The following is a 25,655-nucleotide window of genomic DNA, read 5'->3' as shown; positions in this document are numbered from 1 at the left end:
CCTTACTATGCAGGCCTATCTTCACCTTCCCTTGTTTAGCATCCATTACCAGTTAGTTTTTAATACTGATCCCGCCCTCAGGCTGATTTATTTTATTTTCTGTATGCAGGTGCTAGTCCTTTAGAGCAGGGGTTGGCAAACCATGGCCCGTGGGCCAAATCCATCCTGTGCCTGATTTTATGTGGCACGTGAGCTAAGAATAGTTTTTTTAAAAAAAATAAATTTATTGATTTTATTTATTTATTTTTGGCTGCGTTGGGTCTTCATTGCTGCACGCGGGCTTTCTCTAGTTGTGGCGAGCGGGGGCTACTCTTCCTTGTGGTGCCCGGGTTTCTCACTGCAGTGTATTCTCTTGTTGCGGAGCATGGGCTCTAGGCGCACGGGCTTCAGTAGTTGTGGCACGTGGGCTCAGTAGTTGTGGCACACGGGCTCAGTAGTTGTGGCTCGCGGGCTCTAGAGCGCAGGCTAAGTAGTTGTGGTGCACGGGCTTAGTTGCTCCGTGGCATGTGGGATCTTCCCGGACCAGGGCTCGAACCCGTGTCCCCTGCATTGGCAGGCAGATTCTTAACCACTGGGCCACCAGGGAAACCCAAGAATAGTTTTTACATTTTGAAATAGTTAAGAAAAATCAAATGAAGAAAAAAATTTTGTAACTCATGAAAATTATGTGAAGCTTAAATTTTAGTGTTCATAAATAAAGTTTTATGAAATCGTAGTCACACTTCTTTGATTATGTATTATCTACGTCTGCTATTGTGCTATAACAGAAGAGTCTTGGCAGAGACTGTATGCCCTGCAAAGCTGAAAATATTTACAATGAGCCCTTTACCGAAACAGTTAGCTGACCCTGGTTGTAAAGTGTCTCCAAAGACCCAATCAGCATCACTCTGTATTTCTCCATTGGCCTTTTCCTCTCTCCGAGTTCCAGCTTGAATTCCACTTCCTTCATGACCCTCAAAAATTTCTCTTTCCTCTTTACCTAATACACACTAGTATTTGATTGATTGCGTAGTTCTCTAAAAGGTTTACATACATTGTTTTGTCCTTTTTTCCCCTTCTTTTGTAAATGTAATCTTTTTGAAGGCAGGAACCATATAATGTGTTTAGCAACATAGCACTCAGCCAAGGATTAGGCTCATAGTACTTGGCTCTAACGAGGTATTTGCTGAATTTAATTGAATTTCTTTTAGTGGTATCCTCCAGAATTCATTTAAGGAGCCATAGCAGGGAAGACAGGATTTTGATATACAAATAATTTATGTGATTACTGCTTTAATTGTGATTTGTACAGAGAACTGTGGGAGCCCAGAAGAGCAAGTAACCCAGGGAGTCAGAAAAGGCTTCCAATAGGAAATAAAATTTGATCTTGATCTTGAAGACTGAGTAGAGTTTGCTAGGTGAAGAAGGGAGAATGGGGAGGAGAGGGCTTGAGCATTCCACGACTAAGTGTGTACAAAGCATGGACGGAAGAATGCATCCAGGTGACCTCTCATTCCCTTTCCTCTGCCACAGAGGGATGAACACCATCCTAAATCTGGTGTTATCAATATCATGAACACTTTTATCCTTGTATTACATAGGTATACATCTTTATAGACTACCTAGTACTGTTTCACATATTTTTAAAAGTTACATAAATAATGTACTGATACAGCATTCTGAAAATTCCCTTCTTTTCTTTCAACCTAATTTTTATGAGTTTTATCTGTATTAATACATGTAGTTCTAATACATGCATTTTTCATGCCTTGCATTATTCCATTCCTTCAGTATGACATGATTTGTTAACCATTCACCTGTTGAAAGATGCATGTATTGTTTCCCATTTTTTTACTTTTATAACATTGCTATGAGTATTCCTATACATTTTTTTTGTTGTTCATATGTCTGAAATTCTCTGGAATCTATAACTCAGAGTAGAATTTCTGGGTCATAGGTGTGTGTATCTTCAACTTTGCCTGATATTGCTAGAAACTGAATTATATAAATAGATTTTCTAATATCACATCATCTTTGCATTCCCAGGAGAACCCATCGGTAATAATGTATTGTTTTTCCACACTTATCAATTTATTTTTCTAGAGTTTCATATAGGATTTTTACATCAATTTTCATAAGTAAGCTGGCTCAGAATTTTCTTCTCTCATATTGTTCTTGTTTGGTTTCGGTTTTTATGTTATTATGTAAGTCTCATAAAATGAGATAGGGACTATCCATTACTTTTCTGTTCTCTAGAAGATTAGAATTATCTGCATATTAAAAGTTTGGTGGAAACAATCTGTTAGACCATTCTAACATTCTGTGGCGAACATCTACCCCTTGTTTTTCCTTTTTATCTTTTACTTAGATATTTTTGTTGGTGACTTCTTTCAAAATAGGTAAAATTACATATTGCAATGAGATCACCACCATAGTTAGTGTTAGCTAACACCTCTATGATGTCACATAATTATCATTCTTTTTTTGTAGTGAGTACATTAAGGGCTAGTCTCTTAGCAGTGTTGAAGTTGTACTTCTTTATGTAACAGAAGAAGTATATTTTCTTTGAATGTTGGTAAAATAAATCTTTTCAAAAAACTATCTGGTTGCAGTGCCTTTTCTTGGGGGTAAGTTTTAGTTTCTAATAGTTATTTGTCTATTCAGGTATTTGGCTTAATCAATGATCATTGCTCTAAATATGTTTTCTTTTGTTTTATGAATCACCTCTATTTGTCACCAGGTCTCTCTAATTTTGTGTGTTTGATGATTGATCCTCTTTTTCTTACTTCAATTTAACTCAGTTTCTTTTTTCTTAAGAATCTCATCTTTATCAAAATGGCGATTTCTTTTTCTTAAAATTTGTAGCAGAATATTTTTAGGCTAGTCTTCATTTATCAATGTTTTGAGTCTTTTAAATTTACAAATATTTTTAATTAGGAAGGTGAACTTCCATTATCTTTTTATCTATTTTTAGAAATACCAAATTATCTTTATTTTGGGTCTCTATCTGTCCTCCTTATTTATTATGTCTCTTCAATTTCATTCTTGTTCCTTTTCTTCTTTTTGTTTGATGGTGTCAGTGCACAAATTCTGGGGCTTCCTCCCCAAGCCCTGCTTTCAAATATTGCTTATTCTTAGTTGCAAATGAAGGCTATGCCCCTTGCTCCCCACCTGTTGTATCATCATCTCATTCCTTAACAAGATCTTCTTATATTTTTATCAATGTTGTTTTCAAGTTGTGAGTTTTCAGTGGGTCTCCAGTGATTTCATTTATTTTGGTTCATTTAGAATATACTTGGCAGAAAATCCTTAACATTTCTCTTCTAGTGTCCTTTATTCCAGTACTGTCCTTATTCTTCTTTTTAAAATAATTTCTAATATATAAAAATTAATGACTAAATAAATAAATAAATAAATCCATTTAAATGGGGATCTAGGAAGAGTAACAGATAATACTTTTCATGTCAACTTCTTACTTATAAGTTACACATCGTTTAAAAAAATCTTTGCCTATCTGGTAGGTGAATCATACTCATTATTGTTTTATTTTCATTTGTTACATTATTAGTGATTATGAATGTTTTTCTCATTTATTAAATAAGTAATGAATTACCTGTGTTCTTTGTTGTGGTGTGAGTCTTCTTATGAGCTTTTTGCAGATTGACAATATCATGTCCATCTCACAGTTGTTGTAACTACTCTTTCCCAGTCTGTTTTAAAATTCTGTTTAGGTTTGTAATGTACAAAATGTTATGTATAGATATTAAATTTGATAATTTTTCTTTTTTGACCTCTTTTATTGTTTTTATGCTTAAAAAGTATTTTCCATCCTGAAATATGACAATAATTTATCTCTTTTGGTCAAATTTTTATGATTCCACATGAAAATATATACGTTTCTTTACCCCCTTTTAAAAAGTAAACAAATTGTGTTACTGTTTCCTTGAATGGATTATTAGATTTATTTTGGGATTCAGCCTAATGTACTAATAATAGTGTGATTGTATTTTTTTCACTATCCTTCTGAGATTCTCCAAGCTTTTATAAGCATTATCTTGTTAATTCACATAGCACCCTTTTGAGTTAGGTAATAAATGTGATCAGAGTTCCACATGCTGTTTTTAGAAAATCTCTTAATTTTGTTAACAAAACATTTGTAAGCAGTCTTTAATGACTAGCTGACATCACAGTTAGAGTTTGGGATAAAAACTTAGTTCTATTTAATGGCAGCTTTGTCAACTCATCTTTTATTTTCTGTCTTTATTTTTTAAACCTATGGAAAATTTGCTACACTTGCACCTCTTTCAGAAATGACAGGGATTATGATTGAGGAAATGGAGATTTAAATTTTTATATTAGTGGTTCTCAATCTTAGCTTCACATTGAAATCATCCAAGAAGCCTTTTAAAAAATATTAATACTCAAGTTTCATGCCCAGAAATTATTATTTCATTGTTCTATGATGGGACTGGGCATTGAGAGTTTTCAAAAAGTTCCCCAGGTGATTCTAATGTGCAGCCAGAGAAGAGAACCATTATTTGACATCAGTGGTTTTCAAAGTGTGGTCTCTAGACTTGCTGCATCACCTGGCAACTTGTTAGAAATGTGAATTATCAGGCACCATCCCAGATCTATTGAATCAGAAACTCTGGGGATAGAGCCTAGCAATCTGTGTTTTGTGGGGGATTTACTGGTTTTTTTTTGTTGTTGTTATGAGATAATTGTAGATTCACATGCATTTGGAAGAAATAATGCAGAGATCCAATTTCACTATTTTTACATGCACTTATGTGTATGTCTTTAGTTCTACGCAGTGTTACCACATGTGTGCTACCACCACAGTCAAGATACAAGAATCTGTGGTTTCCCAAGCTGCCAGGTGATTCTGATGCAGCCAAACCTTGGGAAACATTTCTAAAATGAAACCATAAGAGCAGGAACAGATCGTTTTTTCATAAGGATTCGTCTGAGTACTCTAAGTGTGCTAACAGACCAGCAACATAGATCTCACCTGGGAGCTTGATGGAAGTGCAGGATCTCAGATCCCATCTCACACTTAATGAATCAGTCTTCATTGTAATAAGATCCCTAGGTAATTTGTGTACACACTGAGCTTGAAGGATACCTAATGAATGGGTAAAAACAAAACAAAACAAAACAAACACAAACTCAAACAACAACAACAACAACAAACCCAAATCAGTTTTCGGAAATTGGGTTCAGATATTTATTCTTGTGGTAAATAACTCTTATAGTAAAGATAATTTGTAGTAAAGATAAACTCAGTTTTTAAGCAAAACTGGTATCAGTTTTTCTGCTTTTATATCTTAGTCATTTCAAGATACATTTTGTTAGGTTTTTTTTTTTGATAGATTTGGATTTTTTGTTTTTACCACATATGATATAAAATTTGAGATTTTCTATTAATTCATCTTAATATTACAACATCTTAAGTACAAGAAATATGACAACTATCATCAGCTTCATCAATATCAAACATGAATGTATCTGAATCCTTTTTTCCCCGTCTCTTTCTTTTTTTCCACTTCAGTCACTAACTTCTGACAAAATTGGAGATACTAGGTTTGTCTCAGGCTCCTGTTGAAGCTCTTTTGGTGTCTATCACTATTTTCTGCTTTCATTCTTATATTTGTTTTGAGATCCTGAGAAAGAATTTTTAGAAAAAAGTGCCACACAGATGGAAAGATATACCATATTCATGGATTGGAAGAATTATTATTGTGAAAATAACAATACTACCCAAGGCAATCTACAGATTCAGTGAAATCCCTATCAAAATATCAATAGCATTTTTCAAAGAACTAGAACAAATAATTTAAAAATTTGTATGGAAACAAAAAAGACCCCAAATAGCCAAAATAATCTTGAGAAAGAAAACAGAGCTGGAGATATCGTTCTTCCTGACTTCAGATTATATTACAAAGCTACAGTAACCAAAACAGTATGATACTGGCACAAAACCAAACACATGTATCAATGGAACAGAGTAGAGAGCCCAGAAATAAACCCACACAGTTATGGTCAATTAATCAAACAAAGGAAGCCAGAGTATACAATGGAGAAAAGACAGTCTCTTCAATAAGTCATGCTGGAAAAACTGGAAGCTACACATGGGGGAATGAAATTAGGACCTTTTCTCACATCATATACAAAAATAAACTCAAAATAGATTAAAGACCTAAATGTAAGACTGGAAACCATAAAACTTCTAGAAGAAAACATAGGCAGAATACTCTGAGGTAAATTGTAGCAATATTTTTTTGGATCTGTTTCCTAAGGCAAAGGAAAGAAAAGCAAAAATAAGCAAATAGGACCTAATTAAACTTAAAAGCTTTTGCACAGCAAAGGAAACCTTTGACAAAACAAAAAGACGGCCTGCTGAATGGGAGAAAAGATTTGCAAATGAAGCAACCGACAAGGGATCAATCTCCAAAATATATAAACAGCTCATACAACTCAATATCCAAAAAATGAACAACCCAATTAAAAAATGGACAGAAGACCTGAATAGACATTTTCTCAAAGAAAACATACAGATGGCCAACAGGCACATGAAAAGATGCTCAACATCACTAATAATCAGAGAAATACAAATCAAAACCACCAGGAGATATCACCTCACACCTGTCAGAATGACAGACACCAAAAAGACCACAAATAGCAAATGTTGGCAAGAATGTGGAGGAAAAGGAACCCTTGTACACTGTTGGTAGGAAGGTGAATTGGTGCAGCCACTGTGGAAAACAGTATGGAGGGTCCTCAAAAAACTAAAAATAGGGGCTTCCTTGGTGGCGCAGTGGTTGGGAATCTGCCTGCCAATGCAGGGGACACGGGTTCGAGCCCTGGTCTGGGAAGATCCCACATGCTGTGGAGCAACTTGGCCCGTGAGCCACAACTACTGAGCCTGCGCGTCTGGAGCCTGTGCTCCGCAACAAGAGAGGCCGTGATAGTGAGAGGCCTGCGCACCGCGATGAAGAGTGGCCCCCGCTTGCCGCAACTAGAGAAAGCCCTCGCACAGAAACGAGGACCCAACACAGCCAAAAAAATTAATTAATTAACTAATTAATTAAAAAAAAAATTCAGGTCCTCTGTCCCCCAGGAAAACAAACAAACAAAAAACTAAAAATAGAACTACTGTATGATCCAGCAATTCCACTCCTGGGTATATATCTGAAGAAAACAAAAGCACTAATATGAGCATCCCAGTGTTCAGAGCAGCAATATTTACAATTGCTAAGATATGGAAGCAACGTAAGTATCCATCAGTAGATGAATGGATAAAGAAGATGTGGTGTATATACACAATGGAATACTACTCAGCCATAAAAAAGAGTGAAATTTTACCATTTGCAACAACATGGATGGACTTGGAGGGCATTATGCTTGGTGAAATAAGTCAGGCAGAGAAAGAAAAATACCATATGTTATCACTTATATGTGGAATCTAATAAATGAAATAAACTAGTGAATATAACATAAAATAAACCGACTCACAGATATATAAAACAAAGTAGTGGTTACCAGTGGGGAGAGGAAAGGGGGAAGGGGAGGATAGGGGTAGGGAATTAAGGTACAAAGTACTATGTATAAAATGAATAAGCTACAAGGATATATTGTACAGCACAGCGAATATAGCCAATATTTTATAATAACTATAAATGGAGTATAATCTTTAAAAATTGTGAATCACCGTGTTGTACACCTGAAACTTATTGTAAATCAGCTATACCTCAATTTAAAAAAAAAACCTTCCATTTTGTACAACCACTGGGAGCACCCTTCTAGTTGCTAAATAAGATGCTGCCCAGTTCATGAATTGCCTAATAGAGCTGATTAGATCTTCAAAAAAGAAAAAAGAAAAAAAAAAAGAAAAAGAGCTACATTGAGAAAAATAAATAAGACCAGGCTGGGTAGCCCTATTGATAGATATATTTCTTATTTTAGGACATTTTCCAACTGTCTTCTGCCTTGATCCCTGTCAAAGAATAAATAAGGATATTTACAGTTTTTTCCTCTCTCTCTTTCTCCATACTACATGTAAGGTGCCAGAGATTTATCCATAAACAAGATATGATTCTGTTTCTTAAGGAGCTGACTGTCTATTGGGGATATGTAAAATCAATCACAATGTGATGAAGGAAGTGTGAGAAGAAAACCAACAAGGGAGTACCCAGCTCATCCTGGGGAAAATGTTGTCAAATAGGGTTTCATAGAGGTGCATCTATTCAAACTGAATGCAGAAGGCTGAATAAGAATGCTCTAGGCAGATTTATCAATCAGAGGGTCAGCAGAAAACAAATTCAGCCATGATAGCTCAAATGGAGATACTACATACAACAGTGTAGGCAGAGGGCAAAGAACAGATAAAGAGGTAGGAAAAGTGGGAGACTATTATCTCTCCATAGGGCCAAAGGGACAAGAAGGAAGTAGAGTTCTTGGAGCCCAGTGAGAGCTGAAACTGCAGAAGAGGCACTGCCTGGTTGACACTGTAGTCGTGGAGACACCTGGCTACTTCCAGAGGTGCAGTGCCTAAGCTATGAGGGGGCTGCGAAGAAATTCCGTGAACTCTTTCTCTTCCCATTGGTGCCTCCCATTCGCTAGACCTAATGAAAAGTCAGCCGGCAAGGGAACTGGGACTGCAGCCCATTGGGTCAGTGTCCAGAGCACCGAGCAGGGCACAGCAGGCTGAGAAAGGATGGAGGTTGAAGGGTAAAGTAAAATAACCAGGAGATAAGGGAGAAATGGTGATTTCAGGGAGAAGGAACATTATGTACTGACGCACAGAAATGTAAAAGATGATTGGCAACTCTGGGGAGTGACAAGGAGCACAGGAGGCAGAAATGGGAAAGGAGAGTAGAAGCAGGAGATTTATCCAGAAGCAGGCTGGATAAATATTAATAAATAGCTAAGACTTTGGGGGACAGGCACTTTGTTAAATACATAATTTATTCCATTCAATCCTCACGTGGTTAGGAAGTTGGCCATGCCACGAAGCAGTTATGATTCTTGTCCACAAATGTAATTTTTTTTTTACATTAACTCAGATTTGGCTCTGAACCTTTACCCCATCTTGGTAAATTGTGTTTCAGTCATTATTTTGGTGCCTGCCTTCTCCTTTGAGTTGCATAATAAATCCAGGCGATGAGCATGGTGCTCACATAAATGGGGAGGACCCTAATTCCCAGGCCACTAGATTCTGCTTACCTTCTCTTTGTTACTTGGAATCCCTGGATTTTCAACCATGAGTGGGACCCTGGAGTCTTTGTGGAGGCTGTGAGCCCCATTGAACCTTAGTAGGTTCTTTCTTCATCATTCCTAAAGTCATAATCTGTGTTGGAATCTTTTGGTAAGAGTCTTAGGAGGTATATTGTCTCTTGTTCCTCTTTTAGTCAAGGTTATACTTAGAGTTTTTAATTTATATCAGTTATAATCTGTGACCATTTTTTATTTTTATACTTTTGTAACCTATTCTACTTTTGGAAAATATAAACAGTTACTGCTCCTTGGAGATTGTGGGGTGCTTTACCACTAACTCTCCTGAGCAAGGGTTGGCCAACTTTTTTGGTAAAAGGCAAATTTAGGCTTTGGAGGTCAAGAGGCAAAGTTGAGGATGCTATGTAAGTACTTACACGATACGAGAAAAAACAAATTTCCACAAGATTTTGATTGATTAAAATAATACTAGGGGCTTCCCTGGTGGCGCAGTGGTTGGGAATCCGCCTGCCAATGCAGGGCACACGGGTTCGTGCCCCGGTCTGGGAGGATCCCACATGCCGCGGAGCGGCTAGGCCCGTGAGCCACAACTACTGAGCCTGCGCGTCTGGAGCCTGTGCTCCGCAACGGGAGAGGCCGCGACAGTGAGAGGCCCGCGCACCGCGATGAAGAGTGGCACCCGCTCGCCGCAACTGGAGAAACCCTTGCACAGAAACGAAGACCCAACACAGCCAAAACTAAATAAATAAATTTATAAAAAAAAATTAAAATAAAAATAATACTAATTGAGAACAGTTTTTTTGGTAATACAGATTTGCGAATGAGAAGAGTGGAATTATTTTTGGGGGGGGATAACATTTCACTTATTTGGGGTGCAAAGTTATTGTTCCCTGTCATCAGAATTGATTGCAAATGTTTATTGCTTAATGCTGACCTGTAATAAGAATTTACATATTTCATCTTTGAAAATGTCTTTCGCACAGTAAGGTGTTGCCGAATAGTGCTATCAGTCCACAAGCTTCTGATTTTAATTGAGCATATTCATTGCCTGGAAGGCATTTATAGAATTTATTAGATTTTTTTCTCCTAATGTTTTCCTTTTACATGTCATTATATTGCAGATTAATCACTTAGAATGGAAAGTTAGGTGGAAGCTCCTTAATTGCACAGTTAAACGGATTTTGAAATATGGAAATTTCCTTTGCACTTGCGTCGAAGTCTGAAAAACATTGCTGTAGTTTGAGCTCACAAAATATATCTGCTGTAAATTTGTGTGGGAATGAAATCTCACTATTTGTTTTAACCTTTGCCATCATGGGAAATATGTAAAGTAGCCCAACCTTACTTTTGATTCAAACAACATTAGTTTTCATTGAAATGACTTAACATTAATTGTCATTGAAATGAATTTACTGTTATAAAAATGTGGCATGTATGTGCTATTTTGCCTTGTAATTTTAGGTAGAATTCATTGAAAAAGATTATCAAGTCCACAGGAAAAGCTAATTTCCAAAGCTATTCAGTGGTCAATGGTAGTGGTTGGGGGTTGGGTTTTTTTAATTCAGAAAAGACTCATTCCTGACCCTGAGCTTAAAAAAATCACAGTAAAACTTTATACTGTTAAGCCATAGAATTGCTGTGTGGTAGAATGAGTCAGGCTATTCAGCTTCTATTTCTGAGAAAACTTCATAGGACCTAACAATGGTTAAGCTCACAGAGCAGATGCAGATTACTATTAACACTATTGGTTTAATGTCACATGAGAGATTCAGATATTTTCCTCAGTGAATAACCTCAGTGAATTCCTGATGAATAATACAGTGAATAACCGTAGGCTTTAACCATACATTTTTACAAGCTCTGTAAATTTGTCCAGCCAAGTCTTTTTTTGCTCCACACATAATTTTTACCACCCTAAGTTGTAACACATCTTAGCAGATTCCACTTAAGTTGTATTGAATTATTGTTTTTTTCAATTCGTGTGAATATTCTTGTTTGTAGTTGTTTTGTGCAGCCTTTCATATAGGCTAATTCTTCAGTCACTTCTAAATTGGCATTGACTCCTGGTATAAAGAACAACTGAGCAGTATCCATGACATCTGTCATCTCACCAAAGCCAAGGGAAACCTCTCAGAATAATTTGTCTCATTTTAAATTGACTATATTGATATTGCTCCCAGTGTCTTCAACTCTTTCAACCAAGAGTCTGTTCTTATCAAGACTAAACAAGTTTATTTTCTCTGGACCCATTGCTTCAGCTGCTGCAATCAAACATGACTTAATTAAGTTACCATTGGTAAATGTCCTTCCTTGCTTGGCTAACAAGTGAACCACTTACAAACACTTTGGTTGCAGTCTCATTGTTATTATTATTATTATTTTTTACTTCCGTGAAGAAATTCTGCCGTGATGAGATAGTCTGTTTTGACTTTGTAATATTTTCTGCCCACTGGATTTTCTGTGAGTTGGGAATACTGTGATGAGTGCTTAATCTGGCATATATTGTATTCTTTTAGTACAGATAGAGTGTCATTGAATAATAAAGTGCTTTGTCATCTAATTCAGTAACAGCATGGTCCATCTTCCAGTGTGTGCTGAAAGTATGGCACACTTCTCCTCTTGTTTTGGTATGATGGGTATGCACTGGTAATAAAAAAAAATTATGGTAAGGTAATACACATGACATTTGAAATGCTGTTGAGTTATAACTGCATCACTGTGATTCATAGTACAACAAGCAGGTGTGCAAAGAAAGCAGTGAGAGTGAAAGGGCCACACGTGGCCTCTATCACAACCAATAAACTTTTTAAATTTTATTTTTTATTTTTTTATTGAAGTATAGTTGATTTACAATGTTGTGTGAGTTTCTGGTGTACAACAAAGTGATTCAGATATATATATATGTATATATATGTGTATATATATATATTCTTTTTCATTATGGTTTATTACAAGTTATTGAATATAGTTGCCTCTGCTATACAGTAGGACCTTGTTGTTTATTTTATGTATAGTAGTTTTACGTATATAGTAGTTTGTATCTGTTAATCCCAAACTCCTGATTTATCCTTCTCCCACCCCCTTTCCCCGTTGGTAACCATAAATTTGTTTTCTATGTCTGTGAGTCTGTTTCTGTTTTGTAAATAAGTTCATTTGTATCATATTTTAGATTTCACATATAAGTGATATCATATGATATTTGTCTTTGTCTGACTGACTTCACTTAGTATGACAATCTCTAGGTCCATCCATGTTGCTGCAAATGGCATTATTTCATTCTTTTTCATGGCTGAGCAGTATTCCATTATATATATATACCACATATTCTCTATCCATTCATCTGTCAATGGACATTTAGACAACAACTAAACTTTTGTAGTGCAAAAGCAGACATAGATGTAATCAGATGATCATGTTCTAAAAAACTTTACTTATGTACACTGAAATTTGAATTTCATATAATTTTCATCTATTATGAAATATTATTTTTCTTTTGATTTTTAAAAACCATGTAAATATGTAAAGATAATTCTTCTCTGTGGTCCTATGAAAATGGGCAGCAGGCTGGATTTGGCCTTCAGGCCATTGTTTGCTGACCCTTGCTGACAATCGCTGATCTATGATAATTAGTAAAATCTCAGAGACACCGAAAAATACAGATGTCTAGGTCCTGCCTTAGGACTTGGCATACAAAGTTAGGAAACCCTGGCTATCTTGTTTACTGTTAAATCCCCAGCACATAGATGCTCAATAAGTATTTTTTTGAGTAAGTAAAAGACAATTTCTGGCATATAGTAAGCCTATAAAGGTCTATTGGATGAATGAAATGAATGAATGATTTACTGTATATCTTACACAATATATGGGATCCTAAAGATAGTGAGATTAAGATGAATTGTTTAATCTTAGAGCCATTAAAATAGAGAGAGGCTAGCCCCGAGGAGCATGAAGTGTTTAGTAGTTGGGAATCATTTTGGCCAGATTACTAATTTATGTTATAATAACTGGAGAGCTAATATTATTTTGGTTAATTAAGGTATGAGGGAGGTGTAGCAAATAAAACAATCTGCAGGCTATTTCAATAAGTTTCTTTACAGTTGGATTTTATAATTAAATTCCTTTAAAAAGTTATGCGGAGAAAATGAAAGAATTTTCAACAAAGCAAGGTTTTCAAGACAAAGAAGCTAGTAGCTAATTGCATTTTTCAGGAGGGTGGACTCAGTGTATTTTAGCTATTTTAATATGCTAGACTATTTAACCAAAGACCCCTCTCCCCAATTAATATGGACTTTCAGGAATCTGGTTTGCCTCTAAGATACGGTAAATGTGGGACACATGATTGTTAACCAGAGGTATATTTTATACTACGTTTTCAAACTCATTTACATTGCACTCAAAGAACTCAGTAAGCTTTTTTTTTTTTTTTCTTTGGTCACACATCTGCCTTTATTGTGAGCAGCAGGTGGGACACTTCCAGCATAGTAAAAAAAAATAATTTACAAAAGCAGGGATTCAGTGAAGCCGCCTGGTTGGGACCCTTGGGAGCTCATACGTAGATGCCGACCCAGAGCAGTGGGAAGAGGACTCCAAAGCCCATGAAGAGGGAGGCCACCAAAGCTATGAGGAGCTCCTTGTAGATATCCCGAGTGGATGCGGTGGAGGTGACCTCATACACTAAGAACCAGGCGGTGAAGAACAGGCCAGTGGCCAACAGCACCACGGTCAGATGGGGGAAGACAGCTGGGTTCACTGGGCTGGTGTATCTGCTCAGGGCCTCAAACTCCATTTTGCTGGGCACAGGGTCCTCAGTAAGCTTTTAAGCATCCTCTTTGGCATGGGGCTATGTTCCATGGATACACATCGATTTATCAACTCGGAGGCGTTTCTCACCCCAGCAGCCTTAACTTTGTGTTCTGTCACTTACTAGAGCAAGACTGGACATGACATGGCCATATTAAGTACAAGTTTCACGTTCGGTTTATTTTTCTGCTATAAGGGTGGGATACTGGCTAACACATCCTAACTGTACTGTTGTAGTCTAGGTGCTTACCCTTCGCAAGCCTTGGTTTCTTCCTCTGAGAAGTTGTAAAACGATCTGCTTCAGAGCTTGATTGTGGAGATTAAATGAGACAATACGTGTCAGCTGCTGAGCACAGTGTTTGCAGAATGGTAATGGTAGCGGTTATTTATATTAAATGACACATTTCATACTGTAATGTTTCTTAATTTAAGATGACTAGGTGACTGTTGACACTGCATTATACAAGCTTATTATGGACAGAGTGAACAGTAACTGCTTACAAATATTGGATGAATGAACTCCAGCCTTTTTTTTTTTACATCTTTATTGCAGTATAATTGCTTTACAGTGTTGCGTTAGTCTCTGCTGCACCTAGGGGCAGAACTCCAGCCTTTCAATATCCACAGGATAGCGCATGGGTCTGCTGTGCATGTGTGAGCAAGACTCCTTTTTAACAACTATTTTTCTTGTATCCTAACGTTGCTTGCAGAGGGTAAATGCAGATTTCACTCATGAGATTTGCGAGGACTACAAGGGCTATTATTCACTCATTCATTCATTGTTTATTTCAGCAAATACTGAGCACTTACAACATGCCAAGCATGGGCAACCATGAAGAATAAGACATTGCCTCTGCTTCTGAGGCGCTCACTTGTAGCGGGGCAGACAATCAAGTTAGCGACTGACGCGGTAACAGAGTAATTGCGTGGTGACGTGGCCATGAGTGGAAGGGGCACCTAACCTGGCTTTGGGAGACTAGAGGAGATTTCCCCGAAGGAAGAAATCTCTGCTGAAGCAAGGAGAAAGAATGATGAGGGGATGGGGCTGGCGGCAGAAGGAGCGGTGAAGGCATCTGGGGAGGTTTTTAAGGGCCTTGGAAACCATGTCGTGAAATGCAAACACCATCCCAAGGGCGGGGAGGAGCCTCTGGAAGGTTTTAAGTACACAAAAAAACATTTGTGTTTAGAAATCTAATTTTGGTAGTAGTGTGGAACAAGTAAAGATTGCGGGCAAGGAGACCAGTTCAGAGGGTGTTGCGGTACCCCAGGCAACAGAACACAGTGGCCATGGGAATGGAGAGAAAGCAAACAGATTCATGATCTATTAAAGGGTTAGAATTATATTCCTTGGCCAATAACTGAGGGTGAGGATGTGAAAGATGGAGGATTAAATCCTGATTCCCAAGTTTTTTACTTTAGCTGCCGGTCATTCAGTGAGAAGAAGAGCAGGTTTTGTCTGGGGACATGGGAAAATGATGAATTCTTTTGCAGGCATATTGATTTTTTTTTAGTGCTTATGGGACCTCTGAATTGAGACCCCCCCCCTCCCGCCGCCAGATGTCTGCAGTTTTGGAAAGGCGTGCTAGCACGTGTTCCATTTCCCAGGAGGGAGTCTAATCAGTTTTTTGGGATACGAACAAAGCACAGGTTCTTCACCCCTCAAAAAAGAGAGAGAAAATTAGAAAAATCTAGGAAGAAATAATTTAAACTTCAACATATTTTAAAATTTTGTGTCGATTAAAAAAATGAAATTTTATTTTGTGGTTTAGTGGTTGTTTTATTTTGAATGACCAAGGTGGTGGGAACTAGAGATACAGATTTGTAAGTTATTGGAATAAAGATGACAATTAAGATGAATGAGTGGATGAGATTATTGTATGTGGGGGTGGATGAAGAGCAGGGGTTTTCTTTCCTGACTGCACATTGGAATCACTTGGAGAACTTTAAAAAAAAATCCTGATGCCTAAGAACTATCCCCAGAAATTCTGACTGAATTGCTCTAGGATGACCTGGGGCAATGTTTGAGAAGCACTGGCCTAGAGTGAGAAGAGATCCCAGTAAAGAATATGGAGGACCACAACATTTAAGGATCAGGCCAGAGAGGAAAGTTAAGACAGTTGGGCTGCCATGGCGTTCAAGGAAACACTACTCTTCAGGAGCATCAGGTGTAGCTGTATCATACATGCTTGATTCAGATAATTGAGAAGTTCAAGAACCAACCAACCAAACAAACAATCATCATAGTTCTCCAAAGTGTCCATCACTACCAACTAAAGTGTTCCTCCTGGGATGTATAAGGATGAAAATGACTGCTATGGTGAAAGATTCTGGTACTAAGTCTGCATGCCAGAGAAGGGAGATTGGGAAAGGAATTCATGTATGTATCTGCTCATATATACATACATTTATCTTTCTCTATTATAGTATAGCAGCTGTAGTATAATAGTATAGTATAAGACTTCCCTGGTGGCACAGTGGTTAAGAATCAGCCTGCCAACGCAGGGGACACGGATTCGAGCTCTGGTCTGGGAAGATCCCACATGCCGTGGAGCAACTAAGCCCGTGCGCCACAACTACTGAGCCTGTGCTCTAGAGCCCGCAAGCCACAACCACTGAGCCCGCGTGCCACAACTACTGAAGCCCACACACCTAGAGTCTGTGCTCCACAACAAGGGAAGCCACCGCAATGAGAAGCCCGCACACCACCACGAAGAGTAGCCCCCACTCATCACAACTAGAGAAAGCCCGTGCGCAGCAACAAAGACCCAACGCAGCCAAAATAAATTAATTAATTAAAAGAGAAAAAGAAACTCTCAAAAAAAAATAGTATAGTATATATAGCTGTTAGTATTAACAGTGATCACATCCAACATAGGAGAAAAGTTGAAAGTAGAAACTTAAGTCTGGAAGCAACAATGTAGTTTTTAAAAATTGAGATGTGATTCATATGCCATGAAATTCATTTTTTAAAAATGAATTTTAAAATGTACAATTCAATGGTTTTTAGTATATTCATAAGGTTGTACAACTATCACTACTATCTAATTCCAGAAAACAAATGTAATTTTGACCTATGTGATGGGATTAGAATTTGCTCTTAGTCATTTTATTTGTAAAATATAACTTAGCCTAATAGTATATGAAAACAGTTCCAGTTTTAAAAAATAAAAAGCAAAAATGCAAAGAAACCCCTCATCTATTAAAAAAACTCTGGCACTGAGATATTTACTAACTCACTAAACAACACCAAAAAACAAACAAACAAACAAAAAACCCACTCACTAAATAGCACCAAAAAAACCCCCCACTCTTATTAAAAAAATGTTACTTTACTTTCAGGTGATAGAACCAGCATCATTTGCCATTAATAGTAGGTAAGAGTAAAAATAAACGTAATGGAAATTATTAATGTAAATTTTTAAGTGAGGCAAAGATATTTCTCCTTAATACCTCTTAAATTTCTCCTCTTATGTCCACTTACCTCCATCACTGCTGCCCGCACTCTCGTCCATCATCTCTCTTTCTTGTCTCCCTGCTTCCATTCTTGCATCACAAGGATTAAAGAGCTAATCCTTAACTTGACTTTCCTGTCTTGCATGACCTGTCTTTCCTTCCTAGCCCCTCGTCATCTCCCACCGTTCTCTTCCTTCTTTACTGTACTCCAGGTAAATTGCCTCTTTCGCTTCCTCAGATGAGTCACTCCCCTTTCAGCCCCTAAGCCTTTGTTTGTGCCATTTTTTCCATCTCCCTGGAATACTCTCTGCTGCCTCTCTTCACCTGGTAAACTCCTACTTACCCTTCAGATTTTATCTCTAATGTCAACTTCTCAGGAAGTCTTCCCTGACCACACTTCCATGCTTCTTGCTCTTCCCTGCTGAGTCCAATATCCCATTGTAAAACTTTAGTCTATATGGTATGTGTTTATTTTTGTGATTATTTGTTTGATGTTCATGATCTGTCTCAATAGATTATAAATTTAATAAGAGCAAGGGCTGGATCTGTTTTGCTTGTTCTTGTACCCCCAGATATAGCACAGAGTCTGGTACACAGTGGGCTCTCAGTACATATTTTCTTGAAAAAAAAAAAATGAATGGATCCATTGTCCTTGATTGGTTGTATTCTGAGCTCCATATTCTTTCTTGTTTTATCCTGACTGGAATGTTTATCTTATACTGAGGTCGATATGATGACTGCACAGAGTTACCATCTTTTGTCTGCAGTTGCCTCAAGTTCAGACTTCCTCTTCACCAGCCACATATCTATAGCTGAAGCTAGTATCAATTCTAATTTACCACTATTCAGAACTAGGCAACCACAGAATTGAAGGAAGTCTATTTTCCCAACTTGGCTCGTTTTCAAAATCATCTGGAGACCTTTGCAAAATGCGAATTCCTGGGTTTTAGGCTTACAGAATTAGAACTTTTGGTTGGAGCCTGGGTGTCTGTATTTTTAATAAGTTCTCCAGGTAGTTCATATTCAGTGAAACTAGCACTGCACTGCAGAGTGGTATTTGGGAACCAGTACCCCCAGGAAACTTGGCAAAATGCTTGTTGTGACTATCTTCCCTCTTTGTTTTGGAGATGGGGTGGAGGATGGGGAGACGGTAGAGTATTATAATATATTTCTTTGGCTTTTGTGGAAAGAAAACAGCTTCTAAGTTGAGTTCTTCCTGAAGAAACTAATTCCCACTTATGCCTGTAACAATTTCTGTATAATTTCTTCCCTTTTTACACTATCAAATATTCTATTGTAATCCTGACTTCCCTTGTCCATATTGCAGCAGCTTAGGCTGTAACTGTCTAACAATTTTATGTACATTGGCCACTCATGGAATGTTACACTCGGCTATTGAGAGAAGGAAGGAAGTTGAGATGAGATAGGGCCATGCCAAGAAACGATTCTGTAGCAGTTCTGGTCTCTAGGAAGGGGAATGGGGCAGACATCTCTCTCAATCATATTATTTAAGAGACATAGAAAAGTTAATCCACATGGGTTTAATATCTATCCACTTATAGTGGAGGAGGAGCCTTGAATGGAGGTCACAGGGAATCAAGTGGCCCTGAGGATTATGATGCCAAGGATCAGCTGCAGTAGATCCTAGGCTCCTATGAATCGTGTGTGTATCTATGTTGGGAGGTAGTTGTGGAAAAGGGGAAAGAAACTGGAGACATCTAGCAGCATAGCAGAGCGATGGCTGGTTTAAGTGAGGTCCATGGCCAGGCTGTAGTGCTAGTAGGGAACTAGAGATGATACTAGACAGGTGACAGAAATTGAGTTCAGGGACACATGGTTCATGCAACACATGACGTTGTTTGTGAAACACAGGACGTTGCAGCTAAATTGGGAGCAGGGGAAGGTGAGACACCCTGGGCACCTTGGATCCTGGATTTAGGGCAGTCTGCAAATATCTGACTCTGCCCATGAGTGGGAATGGAGCTTCTGATCTACTTCCGGTGTTGATTCTCACTGGCACTCCAGAGCTGAATGGTAGGAAGCTGTCCTGTCACACCTGCCTCCCTTTTCCCCTCAGCTTAATTAGTAAAGGACACCTAGAAGAGGTAGGTAGAAAGGAAGGAAGAAAATAAGAATAGTTTTTGCAAAAATCAGGGAGGGATCAGTTTCAAAGAAGAACCAGTTTCCTTTTGGTACTTTCTCTGAATTTTTTTACTTTGGTTACTGAGTTGCCCCCATAAGAAATGTTGTGGTCAGTCTTGAATTCTCTTGTTCCACTTTCCCTATCCTTACATGGTATCAATTCTGCCGCCTAAATCTCTCTGAAATCTCTCTCTCCTCTCCTGCCCTTAGCCGTTCTCTGCCTCCGTGCTCTTCTTGCTGCAGTGCCTCCTCAGAGTGTTCCTTCTGTACTAAAAATCTGAGTGTCTCCATCCCGCTCAGAAGGCTTCAGTGTTTCCCTCTGACAAATAAGATAAATATTTATTGAATATTTCTTAGTGTTTCTATATACAGCCGATCCTCATTATTCACGGACTCTGTATTGTGAATTTGCCTACTTGCCAAAATATGTTTGTAATCCCTAAATCAGTACTCACGTGCTTTCATGGTCACTCGCAATACTGCACAGAGAAGCGTTGCCTGTCATGCATGTGCCCAGCTGAGGCCAAACCGAGTGATGCTCTGCCTTCTTGTTTCAGCTCTCATACTGTAACATAGTGTCCTTCCAATGGTCTACTTAGTACCGTGGTTTTCACGTGTTTGTGCTGTTTCATGTGACTTTGCTGTTTAAAAGCAAGGACCCCGAGAGAGTGGCATGGACTTACATATACTACCAAATGTCAAATAGATAGCTAGTGGGAAGCAGCCGCATAGCACAGGGAGATCAGCTTTGTGCTTTGTGACCACCTAGAGGGGTGGGATAGGGAGGGTGGGAGGGAGACCCACGAGGGAGGAGATATGGCGAGATATATATATATATATATATGTATAGCTGATTTACTTTGTTATACAGCAGAAACTAACACACCATTGTAAAGCAATTATACTCCAATAAAGATGTTTAAAAAAACCAAACAAAAAACAAGGACCCCAAGTGTAGTGTTGAAGTGCTGTCTAGCATTCCTGTGTTCCTAAGTACAAGGAGACTGTAATGTGCCTTATGGGGAAAATACGTGTGTTAGATAAGCTTCATTCTTGCATGAGTTATATAGTGAGTTCAATATTAATGAATCAACAATACATATTAAATAAGGTGTCTTTAAACAGAAATACACATAAAATAAGGCTATGTATCAATGCAGTGATAAAAGTGTTGTGACCAGAAGCTCTTAGGAACCTAACCCTGTATTTCACCCAGGAGAACAGTTTTTTGCGAATTCTGTGCTCACTGCAACTTTATAGAATATAACCACTGCAAATAACAAGAATTGACTGTATATTGACTCAATTAATTCTTACACACATGCAGCTATTATCCTTGTTTTACAAATATGGAAACCAAAACTTAGGGAAGTTAAGTAATTTCACCAGGGTCCAGTGAGTGGTGTACCTGGAACTAGAACTCAGCACAATTTGACACCAAAATTCATGCCCCTGACCAATAGGCTCTGAGGTCTAGAAGCCTTAGCATGGCAGCTGAGTTCTCTTCCTGTCTGTACCTGCCTCCCTTCCAGGCTCTCTTCTCCCCTGATCCCCTGTCTGTAGCTGAGTAGCCATATATGACACATTTAATTTCCTGAAAATGCCATCTTCCCTCAGCCCTCTCTGTTTTGGGCCATGCTATTTTCTTTGCCTATCTTACTTTCTTCTTATTCTAGGTAAATTCATATGTATTCTTCTTGCATTTCAGTGCTAACTTTAAAAAGCATGTCGACATGGAAAAAAAAAAAGCAGGTTGCAGAACCAGAACCATGTACAGAGTGATGTCGCTGGAATATGTATGGCGTGGTGGTGATGATTAACTTGTGAGAAATCCCTGAGGGGGGAATGAGTCTTCAGGGGAGATTTGTGGGAATCTGAGCAATAGGTGGTCCTCCCTATACATATATTCTCCGCACTCTGCCCAACCTGGAGGGTCAAGAGTGATTTTCCCCCAGGAGAGATCATTGCTGAGTCCCACTATACGAAAGTGATTGCTTTATTTGTAGCAGGGGCTACAGGAAGAGGTATAACAAGGGATCTTCACCTGCAGGGGTTCTTCTCACTATGCTTAGGGTGGGTGTGAAGGGAAAACTGAGAAAGAAAGAAGGAGGGAGGGAGGAAGGGAGGGAAGGAAGGAAGGAAGGAAAAGAGAAATGAAGGAAGAAAGAAAAAGGAGAAGAGAGAAGCGGGGAGGAAAGGGAGAAGGAGGAGGAGGAGGGGGAGAAGGAGAAGAAAACAGTGTGATAGAGATGGAGAGAGAGCGAAAGAGGGAGGGAGGGAGGAAGGGAGGGAAGGAAGGAAGGAAAAGAGAAATGAAGGAAGAAAGAAAAAGGAGAAGAGAGAAGCGGGGAGGAAAGGGAGAAGGAGAAGAAAACAGTGTGATAGAGATGGAGAGAGAGAGAGCAAGAGACACAAAGTGGAGATACACCTAAATGTTAACTGTGGTAATCTCGGTTTTAAGATTTGGGATAATTTTCATTTTTATTCTTTTTGCTTCTTGGTATTTTTCAAGTATTTCTACAATTTAAGTATATTACTTTTTAATAAGAAAATATATTTTTATGAAGCACCTCAGCTATAATTTGCATTCATGCAAAAATGTGAGCACTATATGCTTTAAACTAACAATAACAAGCTTAGTGTTAATTTATCGAGCACCTATTGTGTGTTAAACACTTAATGAACTCTCATTAACATTGTGCAAGATTTATTATTATTATTATTATTATTTTACGGGGGAGAAACTGATGCTCAGAGAAGTTACATGACTTGCTCAGAGACATGTAACAAATGGCACAGAGCTAGATAGTCCCGACTCAAAAGACCATGGACATTTCTTTTATGCTAATTCTTTTCACTATTATGAACATTTAGAAAAAAATACCAGAAAAGAAGATTCCATTTGACCATTTGACCAGTTCTCAGCTGTGACTTATCCAGTTTGCATTCTCTCTGTCTCTCTCTTTTTGTTACTTGAACAAGGTTTATTGCTGCAAATCATAACTGCTCAGTAAATGTTGACTGGTTACTTTCAGTGACTGCAGAAGTTGAATACAGTACAGGATGAGACAGGAACTCTTTTTATGCTTTGCATTCAGTGCTTTGTTTGATTTGTTATTTGGATTTCTTCTACAGCTGGTGAGCACATAGTAAATGGTGATGCCAGGTGAGTGTAGAGTTGGAAAGTTTACTGCACAAAAGAAAATCAGTAATGAACTTTAAGGAATGCAGCTGTGGAGTCAGATGAAGGCAAAGCATGATTTCCTGTGCACTTCAACTTCCTAAAAGTTATTAAAAAAATAGAGAAAATGAATTAATTATATTTTGTTTACTCCTGCTAAATGAGCAGGTTTGGGAACTTGCCAAAATATTGCACATTGTTTGAAAATATTACAAAGAAATCTCAGCTATGCACCAGAGATTCGTTAAATTTAATATTTTTAGAAGATGTTTTCAGTCATTAAAGACTGTTGATATTGTTTCCTTAGTATTTTAATTGTCACTGCTCAGAGATAACACTCAACATTGTGCTGATATTTGAAAAGATTATTTTAAAAAGTCCATTTCATTTCCTGAGGTATAGGAGGAAGAGAATCTTCTGATTTTCTTCTCTCTAATTTAAAAATCATGTTCACAGGAAATTCTTCATAATTGTTTTAAGTAAACAGGAAACAATTATTTGCTTGGGGGTGTGTATATATGTGTGTTAAAAATAGTATAACTTAAGGAGTACAATGTGCTTTGTTTTTTTAATATCAAGATTACGCAACACATCCTTCAAATGAGACCTAAGGTTGTGTGTATGTTTTTGATGTGGTCTTACTGGCTTGAGGTTTTTATTTAAAGTTTTGTTTTGGGGTTTTATTTTTCTGAGGCTCTTCCTGTTGTCTTACAAGTCCAGTAATGAAATAAGAGTTGAAGAGCTGACAGAATCACACAGAGACAGTCTTTGTAACATCATCTGTCAGGTGTCTCTCTTTCTTATTAGTTATCCGGAATTTTGGAGACCGATTGAGGCCATTACAAAATGTACTGCACATCTTAGACCCTACATCTTTGATTAATTAATGTTCACAAAGCACTTTGCAATTGATGAGTAAAACTGGCTGTTGAAATATACTGAATGATTCACTCTTTTTGTATTTTTCTCTTATTTTCACACTAAATGCATTAATCTGATTTTTTAAATTGTGCCGTGACTGGTCTTAAGCACTTTTTTCCTTTGAGCTCTTTATACATTATTTACCATTTGAATAGGGATATCCTTCAGAGTTTTGCTTCTTCTCATTTTCCTGGTACATGTATATTTCTCAGCTGGAAAACATCATTCAAATGTTATCTTAATTCTTAATAGAATTAATTTTTTAAGTCAATGGAAAAATCTGTAAAATTAATTCAGAAAAATAAACCATACATCTATATAAACCTTTAAAGAGAAACCTAAAGATCACAGAGAATGCTAAGAGAACGGATTATCCCATGAAAAACTCTTATTTACAGGAAAAGTTAGTATATGTCTGAATCACAGGAACAGATGTGACTGTGAGGAGCAGGTACACTCTTGATCAAATAACTGCAAAGTTTAATGCAAGTAACCTGGATACACTGTGCCTAAGAATTCATAGTCTTACCTTCATATTGATTTTTCATAAAAGAAGTCATAGCATACATATGTATATACAGAGGGTTATTAGTTTGCAAGAGCCAACTCTAAGAATCAAGATTTATACTGTGTATAAAAAACATATCCTGTGGTTTCATTGTATGTCATAGCAATAATTATTACTAAACCATTTCAGAGGATTCATAGGTGAAAATTACTACCAGTGAAGTCCAAAGGAGTAAAACTGTGATAGTATAAATTCCTAGATGATGGGATTTAAAATTAAATTAGGAAGCTACATTTTTTTTTTCCTTCTTATACTTTGTATGGAGAAGTTGAAGATTCTAGAAATACAGGTTTTCCACTTTGCTGTAATAGAATGATTTATATCAATTTTAGATCAGTGAAAAGTAACCCTAAAGCTTTATAGATTTTTATCCCTGAAGAGCATTATGATATTTAAAAATTACTTTTAAGTCAATAATACCCTCATAATTTGAGGACACTCATTTTGACATGTGAGAATTTTCAGTGGGAGAGTATGTACTCCTAAAGAAGGAATATAATACAAGGAAGTCCTTCAATTCAAACGAGGAAGATACTGAGGGCTTCATTCTGTCTATGTATGTGTATTTCTGCTTGTCCTCGATATTGGAAGTTGAGTGCAAGTTTATTTTTGTAAGTAACAGCAGAGATAAACAGGTGATTTATCTCTGATTGACTCATTCTGTTTGTGGCAAATTAATTTTGGAAAGTATTTTCAGGAGTTTTGACAAGATAACTCAGTTTTAATAGAAATGAGTCAATGACAGGAATAATAGAAATCTGTGAGGATGTTTCGCATATTCCATAGATGAAAAGTATTTGCAAGTTGAATTATCATAAAGAGTTCATAAAGGTAGGTACAAAATAGCTATATTAATTTTTTCTTTTTATGTCTGCTGTCATTGGCATATATAACTAGGACCCCATCTGTCATCTGGTCAAATACAAAGATGTTCTGGTTAATATTTTTTCATTTCTTATTTTTTTTGCTGTGAAGTAAGACTTGAAATTCTTAGTGAAGCAACCGAGTTACAAGGCACCATACTTAGAGATGCATATCAACCCATAAGGCAAAATATTAATAGTGTGTCAGGCACTTTGCTGGGCAAGTGCTCATATAGGACTGAGAAAAGAGGAATATTAATCTCGCCCATGAGTGAAAGCCACTTTCTGGGATGAAGATGAGGAAAATCAGCAATTATAGTCTGAATTAATATTTGTATGGTGCTTTCTACATGTATTTTCTGATCCAACCTTCAAAATGACCTTGTGAGGTAGGTGTTGTTATCTTCATTTTACAGTTGAGAAAATTGAGGTTCAGAGAGATTAATTACCTTAAATCATAGATGAGCAGATAGATTTATCCCCAATCTTCTGGCTCCATACTCTTTACTTTTTC

General features: G+C 37.5%; 2 protein-coding genes across 2 annotated transcripts in view; one reads left to right on the top strand and one right to left on the bottom strand.

The window, feature by feature from the left end:
* Positions 1–25,655, top strand: part of SUGCT (succinyl-CoA:glutarate-CoA transferase) — a 697,612-nt gene that overhangs the window by 161,881 nt on the left and 510,076 nt on the right. The window lies entirely within an intron of this gene.
* On the bottom strand, positions 13,760–13,999 carry LOC133096109 (transmembrane protein 258-like). Its single transcript, XM_061197568.1, has one exon. The coding sequence runs from the start codon at positions 13,997–13,999 to the stop codon at positions 13,760–13,762; it is 240 nt and encodes a 79-aa protein (XP_061053551.1).

The sequence above is a fragment of the Eubalaena glacialis genome, chromosome 8 (genome assembly GCF_028564815.1).
Source record: "Eubalaena glacialis isolate mEubGla1 chromosome 8, mEubGla1.1.hap2.+ XY, whole genome shotgun sequence".
Lineage (NCBI taxonomy): Eukaryota > Metazoa > Chordata > Mammalia > Artiodactyla > Balaenidae > Eubalaena > Eubalaena glacialis.
The sequence above is the reverse complement of the archived record's forward strand: the minus strand, read 5'-3'. Positions and strand labels throughout refer to the sequence as shown.

Coding starts and splice junctions, on each gene's coding strand:
- LOC133096109 (XM_061197568.1), bottom strand. CDS start 13,999: ATGGAGTTTGAGGCCCTGAGCAGATACACCAGCCCAGTGAACCCAGCT.